General features: G+C 43.9%; 1 protein-coding gene across 1 annotated transcript in view; it reads right to left on the bottom strand.

The window, feature by feature from the left end:
* The window catches only part of LOC110490910 (catenin delta-2-like), a 616,290-nt gene that overhangs the window by 122,111 nt on the left and 480,124 nt on the right, over positions 1 to 14,055 (bottom strand). Inside the window, exon 15 of the mRNA XM_090199252.1 lies at positions 2,722 to 2,911. Within this exon, the coding sequence (XP_090055378.1) occupies positions 2,722 to 2,911 (190 nt within the window). The remainder of the gene's footprint in view (positions 1 to 2,721; positions 2,912 to 14,055) is intronic.

Below are 14,055 nucleotides of genomic sequence, written 5' to 3'. Positions count from 1 at the left end.
GATTCCCCCTGAGGTGGTAGCACAGAGAGCAGGAATAGCAATATCTATAACTCCACTCCATCTCACACACTGCATGTTCTATCACTTAAGGGTATGTGTCAGGGGCCATGTGTATGAATTTAACATAACAGTGTTTGATGTATTGCTCTGGATTCCGTGGAAGCTTGTATTTCCTCTGAATAATGTAAATTAATACTTTAAGAATTATGACTACATGCAGCAATATATATATATATATATATATATATACTACCACAGCGGGATTTGATGTACAATAACTATGGATAACACTTCACTTGACCCCCAGTGTGATCACACGTTATGGCACGGTCATAACCATGTCGTAATATGTCATAACAGCTGACATAACTTGTCATAACCTGTCATAACGTGGTCATACCACATACATTTACACCTGTTTCTGAGCCATGAGTCTGTTGACAACACACAGAGCACAAAGCGCAAATTCTCTGGAGCTGAATATCAGCCTCACTTTCTTTCTTTCTATCTCACGCTCCTGCTCTGTGTGGTATCCATAGCAACAGCTAAACTTGGGGGTTGTGTTTGCGTGTGCTCGCGTGTGTCCTTTGTTGTGTGTGAGAAACTCCTGAGGTAGTTGCTCAGCATCACTGTACACATTAATTAGATAACACTTTACTTGACAACCAGCGTCATAACATGGTCACAATATGTCATAACAGCTAACATAACTTGTAAAAACCTCTCATAATATCATCTTAACACTGTCGTGACATATATTTACACCTGTCATGACATATATTTACACCTGTCATGACATATATTTACACCCGTCATGACATATATTTACACCTGTCATGACATATATTTACACCTGTCATGACATATATTTACACCTGTCGTGACATATATTTACACCCGTCATGACATATATTTACACCTGTCATGACATATATTTACACCCGTCATGACATATATTTACACCTGTCATGACATATATTTACACCCGTCATGACATATATTTACACCTGTCATGACATATATTTAGACCTGTCGTGACATATATTTAAACCCGTCATGACATATATTGCGTAATTTTGGGGCAGGTTATGACACCTACATAAGAGTGTCAAAACCCACAAAACCTCCCACACGAGGGAAAACATTCAATTTAAGTGATAATGTCTGAGAAGCCGGTGTTTGGAGGACATATTGGCACGGGTGTTGTTAGGCAAACCCTCCGAACACCGGCTTCTCAGGCATTATCACTTTTATACAACCAACAAGAGCGAGAGCAAAAGAAAGAGCGAGAGAGAGAGAGGGGAGAAAGAGAGAGAGGGGGAGAAAGAGAGAGAGAGGGAGAGAGAGAAAGAGAGAGAGAGAGAGAGGGGGAGAGAGAGAGAGAGAGAGAGAGAGGGGAGAAAGAGAGAGAGAGGGGAGGAGAAAGAGAGAGAGAGGGGAGGAGAAAGAGAGAGAGAGAGGGAGAAAGAGAGAGAGTGGGGGAGAGAGAGAGAGAGAGAGAGAGAGAGAGAGAGAGAGAGAAATTGAAAGTGAGGCTGATATTCTGCTCCAGAGAATTATCGCCTTGTGCTCTGTGTGTTTCTCTGCAGACTCATGGCTCAGAAACATTATCACACACACACACATCCACACACACACACACACACACACACACACACACACACACACACACACACACACACACACACACACACACACACACACGCTGCAAAGTTTTCAAACTGTGTCAAAATGTCATTAAACATTATGGCATGAATCCTGCTCCCCTATCTCCTTCACTTTGCTGCAGTGTAATGTAGAAGCAGAGGTTAGGGAAATCACTGCATAATGAATCCATACCATTAACACAGAAATAATATGTCAATTTCCACCTTATGGTTTCTCAGGAGGTTAGTGAGAGATGGAGGGGAGACAAGGATTTCAGTGAAGTTGTGGGGGAAGGTTTAAACAAACACAGAGAGGAAGTTGGGGGGGAAGGTTTAAACACAAACACAGAGAGGAAGTTGGGGGGGGAAGGTTTAAACACAAACACAGAGAGGAAGTTGGGGGGGGGAAGGTTTAAACAAACACAGAGAGGAAGTTGGGGGGGAAGGTTTAAACAAACACAGAGAGGAAGTTGGGGGGGAAGGTTTAAACACAAACACAGAGAGGAAGTTGGGGGGGAAGGTTTAAACACAAACACAGAGAGGAAGTTGGGGGGGAAGGTTTAAACACCAACACAGAGAGGAAGTTGTGGGGGAAGGTTTAAACACAAACACAGAGAGGAAGCTGGGTGTGTGCGTGTGCGTGTGTGTGTGCGTGTGTGCGTGTGTGCGTGTGTGCGTGTGTGCGTGTGTGCGTGTGTGTGTGTGTGCAGCCAGGTCAATCAAGATCAACTGCGAAAATCGGCATCCATCCAGGTAAGCAGTGCACACTGGGAGATGACTTCAAAACTGTTCACTAGGGGCAATAGTGAGCGCTATTGCCATCAAGTAGGCTTGGGTTTTGACAGGGTGTTGAGGACGGGGATGGTGGATGGACGAGCTCTGGCTCGGAGGGTCACATGTTCGATCCCAGTGTTAGGCAGTCATTGTATTAACCCTGTCACAAACCTTAACCCTTAACTAAGCAGAATTAATACCAAAAATTAACTTTTGAAATGTGATTTTTATGAACAAACTTTGGATTCTGCCGTGAGACTGTGAGAGCCTGTCGCTGTGTGTGTGTTCCTTCTCCACTCACCTGAGACAGCCAGTGGCGTTGCGAAGCACCTGGGAAGTGTGTGTGTGTTGCTTGCGGTCGTCATGGAGATTGTGGGAGGAGTCCCAGGAGGAGGAGTTAGGGATGATGACACTATTGGTCAGAACGGCCAAGGCATCCTGGATGATTGGCATCTTCAGGGCATCACATGACGACAGGTTCCACAACACACCTGAGGACAGACAGACAGACAGCGAGACAGACAGACAGCGAGACAGACAGACAGCGAGACAGACAGCGAGACAGACAGACAGACAGACAGACAGACAGACAGTTGCGTTAGAATACAGACACAGTACATACAGTGTGTTAGAGGAGGAACAGTCATCAACAAGCTCAGAAACATCTGACATCTGTCTCCAAGCAACAGTTAACCATACGACACTGCCATTGTTATTCTGGTGCTTTCCATTGAAACAACTCTGCTTTAAACTTCAAGTCCTCCCCCCCGCTCCTCCACTCCTCCTCTCTCATCTGTGATGGTATATCGGTCTGGCAGTTTAGATTTGAGAGACACTAATTAAGATTGAAACCCAACACAAAAACAGGAAAAAGAAGCCATTTTTATGGCCAATTTATTAAGAAAGCACGGGTCTGTGCACAAACAACGCTCAATTACACTAACACAATCAACAGCGTCTCAACTGATGTATACTTTGCATCACGACCAAGACTGAATTAAAAAAATGTTGACATGTTCAGGTATCTTGTAAATCCAGGGCCAAGTGGACAATATAATAACAATGGATTTGGTGGTTAATAATGTATAGGCATGTATACTAGAATGTGAGACAGGGCAGAGGGCTACATGGAACAGTTATGATGTCATCTATTTGGCTTTTAGACAGGGCAGAGGGCCACATGGAACAGTTATGATGTCATCTATTTGGCTGTGAGACAGGGCAGAGGGCCACATGGAACAGCTATGATGTCATCTATTTGGCTTTTAGACAGGGCAGAGGGCCACATGGAACACCTATGATGTCATCTATTTGGCTTTTAGACAGGGCAGAGGGCCACATGGAACAGTTATGATGTCATCTATTTGGCTGTGAGACAGGGCAGAGGGCCACATGGAACAGCTATGATGTCATCTATTTGGCTTTTAGACAGGGCAGAGGGCCACATGGAACAGCTATGATGTCATCTATTTGGCTGTGAGACAGGGCAGAGGGCCACATGGAACAGCTATGATGTCATCTATTTGCTTGTGAGACAGGGCAGAGGGCCACATGGAACAGCTATGATGTCATCTATTTGGCTGTTAGACAGGGCAGAGGGCCACATGGAACAGCTATGATGTCATCTATTTGGCTGTTAGACAGGGCAGAGGGCCACATGGAACAGCTATGATGTCATCTATTTGGCTGTGAGACAGGGCAGAGGGCCACATGGAACAGCTATGATGTCATCTATTTGCTTGTGAGACAGGGCAGAGGGCCACATGGAACAGCTATGATGTCATCTATTTGGCTGTTAGACAGGGCAGAGGGCCACATGGAACAGCTATGATGTCATCTATTTGGCTGTGAGACAGGGCAGAGGGCCACATGGATCAGCTATGATGTCATCTATTTGGCTGTTAGACAGGGCAGAGGGCCACATGGAACAGCTATGATGTCATCTATTTGGCTGTGAGACAGGGCAGAGGGCCACATGGATCAGCTATGATGTCATCTATTTGGCTGTGAGACAGGGCAGAGGGCCACATGGAACAGTTATGATGTCATCTATTTGGCTGTGAGACAGGGCAGAGGGCCACATGGAACAGCTATGATGTCATCTATTTGGCTGTGAGACAGGGCAGAGGGCCAAATGGATCAGCTGTGATGTCATCTATTTGGCTGTGAGACAGGGCAGAGGGCCACATGGAACAGCTATGATGTCATCTATTACTGACTCATGTACTGCTGACTGCTATCACACTACTCTACACTAACACATGCTTCACTCTGTCTCTCTCTCTGTTTCTTTCCTGCTCTCTCTCTCTGTTTCTCTCTTTCTTTTACTCTCTCTGCTTCTCTCTCTCTGTTTCTCTCTCTCTGTTTCTCCCTCTGTTTCTCTCTCACTCTGTTTCTCTCTCTCTCTCTTAGTTTCTCTCTCTCTGTTTCTCTCTCTCTGTTTCTCCCTCTCTCTCTCTGTTTCTCTCTCTCTTTGTTTCTCTCTCTCTCTCTCTCTCTCCGTTTCTCTCTCTCTCTCTGTTTCTCTCTCTCTCTGTTTCTCTCTCTCTCTCTGTTTCTCCCTCTCTCCCTGTTTCTCTCTCCCGGTTTCTCTCTCTCTGTTTCTTCCTCTCTCTGTTTCTCTCTCTCTCTGTTTCTCTCTCTCTCTCTCTCTCTGTTTCTCTCTCTCTCTTTTTCTCTCTCATTTTCTCTCTCTGTTACTCTCTCCCTCTGTTACTCTCTCTATCTCTCTGTTTCTCTCTCTCTGTTACTCTCTCTCTGTTTCTCTCTCTATCTCTGTTTCTCTCTCTCTATGTTTCTCTCTCTCTCTCTGTTACTATCTCACTCTCTCTGTTTCTCTCTCTCGCTCTGTTTCTCTCCCACTCAATTAAATTAAATTAAATTCAATTCAATAGTCTTTATTGACATGGCAAGTTAAATGACTTACATTGTCAAAGTATACCTAACACAAAATGTTCGGACCAGCAACAATAATAATAGTAGTAGTGGAAATGGGATTATCATTTATCATATCATAACAGCAACTACAACAACAATATTAATGAGAACAATAATACATTAAAGACATAGTAGTAGACCAACGTGACTGAGAAGACACATGACATGGTATGAAAGACAAAACAAAACTAAATGGGAAATCTTATTGACATTACATTGCACTTTTCACTGGCTGTCCATCAGGAGGACACATATTCGGATGCCAAAACTGCACATTTGGGATTTTCACCCAATAAATATTTGATTTTATATTTTATAGTCTCAAATTCTTTGTATTGAATTATAATTTTAGGAAATAAATATTCTCTTAGGTCTGAGTATTTGTCACAGTGTAATAGGAAATATAGCTCTGTCTCTACCTCTCCCCTGGAGCAGAGTGAGCACAGTCTGTCCTCTCTGGGCAGCCAGGTTTGTCTGTGACGACCGGTCTCTATAGCCAGACTGTCCTCTCTGGGCAGCCAGGTTTGTCTGTGACGACCGGTCTCTATAGCCAGACTGTGCTCACTGAGTCTGTACCTAGTCAGTGTTTTCCTCAGTTCTCTATCAGTCCCAGTGGTCAGATAGTCTGCCACCATGTACTGTCTGTTTAGAGCCGAATAGCATTGAAGTTTACTTAGATTTTTTGTTGTGTCTTTCCAATAGGTGATATATTTTCATTTTTGCTTTGTGATGATTTGGTTGGGTCAGATTTTCTGAGTGCTGTCCTGAGGCTCTATGGGGTTGGTTTGGTTTAGTTAACTAAGCCTCAGAACCAGCTGGCTGAGGGGACTCATCTCTTGTTTAATATATTGACATTGTAAAGCAGTGTGATGGAATGTTTTGGGGTCACTTGTTTTTAGATGGTTGTAAAATGTAATGGTTATTTTTTTCTATTAGAATAAGTCCCAATTCTGCTCTACATGACTTATTTTTTGTTTTTCTTTGCATTTGCAATACAGTCTTGCAAAACTCTACAAGCAGTATTTTGATTGGATGTTTGTCCCATTTGGTATATTTATTGTTAGAGAGTGGACCCCATACTTCGCTGCCATAAAGAGCAATTGGATCTATAACTGATTGGAAAATGTTGAGCCAGATTCAAATTGGAACTTCGATTTTAATGTTCCTTTTAATGGCATAGAATGCTCTTCTTGCTTTGTCTCTCAGGATTCATCTCTCCCACACTCTCGCTCTCTCTCTCTCTGTTTATCTCAATTCAATTCAATTTAAGGGCTTTATTGGCATGGGAAACATATCTCTCCTACTCTCACTCACTCTGTTTATCTCTCTCTCTATCACTATGTCTCTCTCTGTTTATCTATTTCTCTCTACCTCTCTCTCTCTCTCTCTCTCTCTCTCGCTCTAAGCTCTCTCTCGCGCGCAATTCCATTTCAATTTAAGGGCTTTGTTGGCATGGGAAACATATGTTAACGTTGCCAAATCAAGTGAGGTAGATAACGATCAAAGGTGAAATAAACAACTAAATTAACAGTAAATATTACACTCAGAAAAGTTCCAAAAGAATTAAAGACATTTCAAATGTCCTATTATGTGCAAAAGTACAAAAGTGAAAAAAAATAAACACAAATCTTGCTGCTGTGATGTCACACTGTGGAATTTCACCCAGTGGATATGGGAGTTTATCAAAATTGGGTTTGTTTCAAATTCTATGTGGATCTGTGAAATCTGAGGGAAATATGTGTCTCTAATATGGTCATACATTTGACAGGAGGTTAGGAAGTGCAGCTCAGTCTCCACCTCATTTTGTGGGCAGTGAGCACATAGCCTGTCTTCTCTTCAGAGCCAGGTCTGCCTAAGGTGACATTTCTCAATAGCAAGGCTATGCTCACTGAGTCTGTACATAGTCAAAGCTTTTCTTAAGTTTGGGTCAGTCACAGTGGTCAGCTTTTCAGTACTCTCTGTTTAGGGACAAATAACATTCTAGTTTGCTTTGTTTTTAAAAAATTATTTCCAATGTGTCAAGTAATTATCTTTTTGTTTTCTCATGACTGGGTCTAATTGTGCTGCTGTCCTGGGGCTCTGTGGTTGTCTGTTTGTGAACAGAGTCCCAAGACCAGCTTGCTTAGGGGGCTCTTCTCCAGGTTCATTTCTCTGTAGGTGATGGCTTTGTTATGGAAGGTTTAGGAATCACTTCCTTTTTGGTGGTTGTAGAATTGAATGTCTCTTTTCTGGATTTTCATAATTAGCAGGTATAATCCTAATTCTAATTCAAATCCTCAATTTGGTGTTTGGTGCTCTCTCACTCGCTCTCTCTCTCTGTTTCTCTCTCTCTCTGTGTTTCTTTCCCGCTCTCTCTCTCTCTCTCTCTCTCTCTCTGTTTCTCTCTCTCTATTTCTCTCTCTCTCTGTTTCTCTCTCTCCCGCGCTATCTCTCTCTTTCTCTCTCTCTCTGTTTCTCTCTCTTTTTCTCTCTCTGTTTCTCGCTCTCTTTCTATGTCCCCCCCCTCTAACTAGACACACTGACTCAACCTACCCTACACATAATAAGCACACACAACACATACACCACCACCACCACCAACACTCCAAGTCCGCGGGACGAAAGCTGCAGTCAGATGGTGGAGCAGATGTCTTCTCTCTGACGGTTGAGAGCACGGCTGGTGTCCTATTGGTGGACGGTGACACACGCACCTCATCAACAATCCAACCACACTAATTAGTGCTTCCTCCAGGTCTGATTAACCATCTCACAGAGAGAGAGGGAGAGAGAGGAGAGAGAGAGAGAGAGAGAGAGAGATGGGATGGAGAGTGAGACAGAGAGAAAGGGGATTGAGAGAGAGGGAGCGAGAGGGGATGGAGAGAGACGGAGAACGAGAGGGGATGGAGAGAGAGTCAGATAGAGAGGGGATTGAGAGAGAGAGGGAGAGCGAGGGGATGGAGAGAGAGAGAGAGATATATATAGGAGGTCATGATCAGATGAGCTCCTGCATTTTTCAGCATTTTCTTTAAAAAATATAGATTTAGAGTTAGATAAACTTGGATTTTTTTTGTCAGGAACATATACAGGATGCTTCCCTCTACAACATAACATTCACTTCAAATCAAAACTCAAAACCTACAACCTGATTTTGGACGGAATTACGGAATCACCTGGAAGGTTTACAACTACCAAGGATTTATTACCCTATACAGCAAATTCTCTGGAAAACAACAGAAACCTGAAAACACCATCCAACCTGGAACTGAGTGAGTAATGTTTAGTCTGAAACTATATTTTATTTCCAAAAGCCAAGAAGAAAAATGCATTACATTACTTTATAGGGACTGAATGCTAAATTAATGCTGCCAAGCTTGATACAACTTCAATTAGCACTGACGTGTCAAGTGAGAGGTGTCAAAGCCCTTTAGCCCAACAATGGCAGGAGAGTGGAACAGTCTACTCCAACCAAATGGAGAGGCCTTAGAAGCTGCTTCCCGCTGTTCAGAGGTAATTAAAATACAGTACCCTGTGCATGTAAAGAATGATAAGGAAAGAAAAGATTACAAAATGAAGCTGCTTATGGAAAATCAAGAGACTCTTTTTCTGACTATTACAAGAATGGGGACATCAGCAACCTTATCTTCCACACAAACCATCCCCTGGCATGGCACAGTGCTATATTAGCACACTACCCCTTTGTTAAGAGAGGGGTTGTTAACGAAGGGTGGAAACTCAGGATACTTGACAACGGGGACTCTGAGTCAGCTAATATAAATCTCTATAAGTCTGGAACAGTAATGGTACAGGGCAACCCCAAACAGTTTCAGCTGGACTTTCACCAAATTAAAGAATCAGCCCAGCAGGAGAAGCTCTCCCTTGAGAAAGACACCCCCACCCCGAGCGGGTCAGACCAGACCTCTTCATTATATAACCCCACAGACGAGCCACCCCCAGCGGAAAGTCAACCTCCCAGCACAGAGTACGACCCTCTCATTGAAATGAAGGATACATTTACCCAGCTGGAGGTAAGGCAGGTGGAGCTGGAACAGCAGGTGATTAAACTCCAGTTAGCACAGACCCAGACAAAAGTCCAGCACAACAACATGCCCTTAACCAGACCCGGAGAGCTGGAGGTGGAGAGAGACATATCTGCACTCTGGACAGTGGTGAGACAACTACAACAGGAGAAAGAGCTGGAGCAGGAGCAGAACAGAGCACTAAAGGAGAGGATCAGACTGCTGGAGGAGAGGTTGAGGGGGATGGCGTGTGACAGACAACAACCCACTAGAGAGGTGGCCACCCCGGCAGAGAAGCCAGCAGAACAGCCCACCTCAGCACCCGACAAAAGTCTTGGCATCCCAGCAAAACAGTCCACACCAGACCTTGACAATAGCATCGAAACCACAGCAGAACAGTCCAAACCAGACCCTGACCATAGCATCGACATCACAGCAGAACAGACAAATGAAGAACCCCAAACCCTAGCAGCTCTCACCCCCTCTGAACACCCCCCCCCCTGTCAGCCACCCTGATAGCCCTTCTGACAACCTCCCCCCACACAAACTGAGGACACACACAAGACACAGATTAATCTCCTTATGGACTCAAATGGGAAATATATACAAGAAAAATAACTTTTTCCTAAACACAGTGTGTCTAAACTCTGGTGTCCAAACACCCAGCCTGCCTTAGACCTTCTGTCTGAGGACCAACTAGGCTCACCTAGCCACATACTAATACACACAGGCACAATTGACCTGAGATCACAGCAGGAAAGGGTGGCCACAACACTGAAGGGAGTGATTGAAAAAGCTTCTTCTACTTTCCCCAACGCACAAGTGGTTATCTCCACCCTGCTACCACGAAAAGACTTCCACCCTGCCACAATACAGCGTGTAAACGCAAGTAATTCCCGTGATTGTGCCTCAAAACCAAATGTTTTCCTGGTCCACCACTCCACCCTGGATTTGAACAGCCTCGATGACCAGGTCCACCTCTACAAGGCAGCAGTGCCCACCTTTGTCCGGACTCTAAAGGACATCGCTCTCAAACGTATCCCCAACACTTCACACAGGAGCAACAGATCAATAGACACCTCACCCAGACCAGCGAGACACCCCCCCCCCCCCAGGACCTACACATACAGGACCCACGCCAAGAGGACTTACATCCAGACCACAGCCCCACCAGCCACATCCACACTCCCACCCCAACCAATCAACAACCCCACCACATCAACCATGCCCACACCTCATTTAGGCCCCCTCAGATCAGACCTATGCCCCTCCTGCCCACCCCATGCAACCCACCCCCACAAAGAGGGCCTCATCATGGAAGTCACACATACGCCCAGGCAGTGAGCGGGCAAACAGGCCCAACCCCCACTCTTAAACTAGCCCAAGCCAATGGCATGTACTAGATGCTCAGCAGGCTCTGCTCACACTTACTGTCCTGAGGCCAAACCACATGACCAACAACATTGGACACTTTATGGAACACAAAGCCTTCACCATCTCATCCTGGAATATCCAAGGCCTGAGGTCATCTGCATTTGGCCTAAAGAGCAGGAACCTGGACTTCACCAAATAAATAGTCAATACAGACATTGTCATCCTGCAAGATAACTGGTATAGAGGAGACGGACCCACTGGTTGCCCTCTAGGTTACAGAGAGCTGGTAGTCCCATCCACCAAACAACCAGTTGTGAAACAGGGAAGGGACTCAGGGGGTATTATAATTTGTTATAGAGCAGACCCTATTAAATTAATCAAAGCAGGAACATTTTACATTTGGCAAGAAATTCAAAAGAAAATGATCTTAACAGAGAAAAATGTCCTCCTGTGTGCTACCTAAATCCCCCCCAATAGAATCCCCATACTTTAATGAAGACAGCTTCTCCATCCTGGAGGGGGAAATCAATCAATTCCAGGCCCAGGGACATGTACTAGTCTCTGGCGACCTAAACCGGACACGAACCGGACACGAACCTGACACCCTCAGCACACAGGGGGACAAACACCTGCCTGGAGGTGACAGCATTCCCTCCCCCATATGCACCCCTAGGCACAACTATGACAACATAACCAACAAAAACAGGTCATAACTCCTGCAGCTCTGTCGCACGCTGGGTATGTACATAGTCAATGGTAGGCTTTGAGGGGACTCCTATGGTAGGTACACCTATAGCTCTGTTACATCCTGGGTATGTACATAGTCAATGGTAGGCTTCGAGGGGACTCCTATGGTAGGTACACCTATAGCTCATCTCTTGGCAGTAGTACTGTAGACTACTTTATCACTGACCTCAACCCAGAGTCTCTCAGTGTTCACAGTCAGCCCACTGATACCCCTATCAGACCACAGGATAATCACAGTCTACTTGAACAGAGAAATACTCAATCATGAGGCATCAAAGCCAAAGGACCTGAGTAACATTAAGAAAAGCTATAGATGGAAACAATGCAGTTTGGAAACCTACCAAAAAACAATTAGGCAACAACAAATTCAATCCCTTTTAGACAATTTCCTGGGTAAAACTTTCCACTGTAATAGTGAAGGTGTAAACTTAGCAGTAGAAAAGCTTAACAGTATATTTGACCTCTCAGCTTCCCTAACAAATCTAAAAATCTCAAATAGAAAACCGAAGAAAATGAACAACAATGACAAATGGTTTGATGAAGAATGCAAAAATCTAAGAAAGAAATTGAGAAACCTGTCCAACCAAAAACAAAGAGACCCGGAAAACCTGAGTCTACGCCTTCACTATGGTGAATCACTAAAACAATACAGCAATAAACATCAGTACCAAAGGTAACTTCCACAAAGCTGTGAACGATCTGAGAGACAAGGCAAGAAAGGCATTCTATGCCATCAAAAGGAACATAAAATTCAACATACAAATTAGGATATGGCTAAAAATACTTGAATCATTCATAGAGCCCATTGCCCTTCATAGTTGTGAGGTCTGGGGTCCGCTCACCAACCAAGACTTCACAAAATGGGACAAACACCAAATTGAGACTCTGCATGCAAAAAATATCCTCCGTGTACAACGTAGAACACCAAATAATGCATGCAGAGCAGAATTAGGCCGATACCCACTAATTATCAAAATCCAGAAAAGAGCCGTTAAATTCTACAACCACCTAAAAGGAAGCGATTCCCAAACCTTCCATAACAAAGCCATCACCTACAGAGAGATGAACCTGGAGAAGAGTCCCCTAAGCAAGCTGGTCCTGGGGCTCTGTTCACAAACACAAACACACCCCACAGAGCCCCAGGACAACAGCACAATTAGACCCAAACAAATCATGAGAAAACAAAAAGATAATTACTTGACACATTGGAAAGAATTAACAAAAAAACAGAGCAAACTTGAATGCAATTTGGCCCTAAACAGAGAGTACACAGTGGCAGAATACCTGACCACTGTGACTGACCCAAACTTAAGGAAAGCTTTGACTATGTACAGACTCAGTGAGCATAGCCTTGCTATTGAGAAAGGCCGCCATAGGCAGACATGGCTCTCAAGAGAAGACAGGCTATGTGCACACTGCCCACAAAATGAGGTGGAAACTGAGCTGCACTTCCTAACCTCCTGCCCAATGTATGACCATATTAGAGATACATATTTCCCTTAGATTACACAGATCCACAAAGAATTAGAAAACAAATCCAATTTTGATAAACTCCCATATTTATGCTTATTTATTTTCCCTTGTGTACTTTAACCATTTGTACATTGTTACAACACTGTATATATATATATATATAATAAGACATTTGCAATGTCTTTATTGTTTTGAAACTTCTGTATGTGTGAATGTTTACTTTTCATTTTTATTGTTTATATCACAGTTGTATATTATCTACCTCACTTGCTTTGGCAATGTTAACACATGTTTCCCATGCCAATAAAGCCTCTTGAATTGAATTGAATTGAGAGAGTCAGAGAGAGAGTGGATGGAGAGAGGGAAAGAGAGTCAATGGAGAGAGAGTGAGAGAGAGAGGATGAGAGAGAGAGAGAGAGGGGATGGAGAGAGAGAGGGAAAGAAAGGGGATGGAGATAAAGACTGAGAGAAGTGGGGTGGAGAGAGGGAGAGAGAGGGAGAGAGAGATAGGGGATGAGAGAGAGACAGACAGAGAGGGAGCAGACCTAGCCCACATAATTAAATTATTCAAAACAGGAGCATTTTACACCTGGCTAGAAATGAATAAGGAAATAATCTTAACAAAGAAAAATGTATTTCTCTGTGCTACCTAAATTCCCCCAATTAGAATCCCTGTACTCTAATGAAGACAGCTTCTCCATCTTAGAGGGGGAGAACAATAATTTCCAGGCCCAGTGACATGTGGCGACCTAATCGCCAGAACTGGACAAGAACCTGACACCCTCAGCACAAAGAGGGATAAACCCTTTCCTGGAGGTGACAATATTCCCTCCCCAATAGTCCCTGCTAGACACAACTCTGACAAAACAACCAACAAAAATGGTTCACAACTTTAGCAGCTCTGTCGCACTGGGTCTGTACATACAGTGGTAGGCTTCAAGGGGAATGCTACAGTAGATACACTCAAGGCTGTTATGTGTGACTAGTTTCAGGAAACTAGGCGTATGTTGCGCGTCACAGGAGAGCCATTTGAACGTAAACAAAAAATAAATAAAAATCTTAATGCGTTTCTTTTTGGCAGAAATGCCTTCGGGAACATGTGAACTTTC

This window comes from Oncorhynchus mykiss, chromosome 15 (genome assembly GCF_057628025.1).
Source record: "Oncorhynchus mykiss isolate SJ-2025 chromosome 15, ASM5762802v1, whole genome shotgun sequence".
Classification (NCBI taxonomy): Eukaryota; Metazoa; Chordata; class Actinopteri; order Salmoniformes; family Salmonidae; genus Oncorhynchus; species Oncorhynchus mykiss.
Note: the sequence above shows the minus strand (reverse complement) of the source record. Positions and strands in the feature narration are given on the sequence as shown.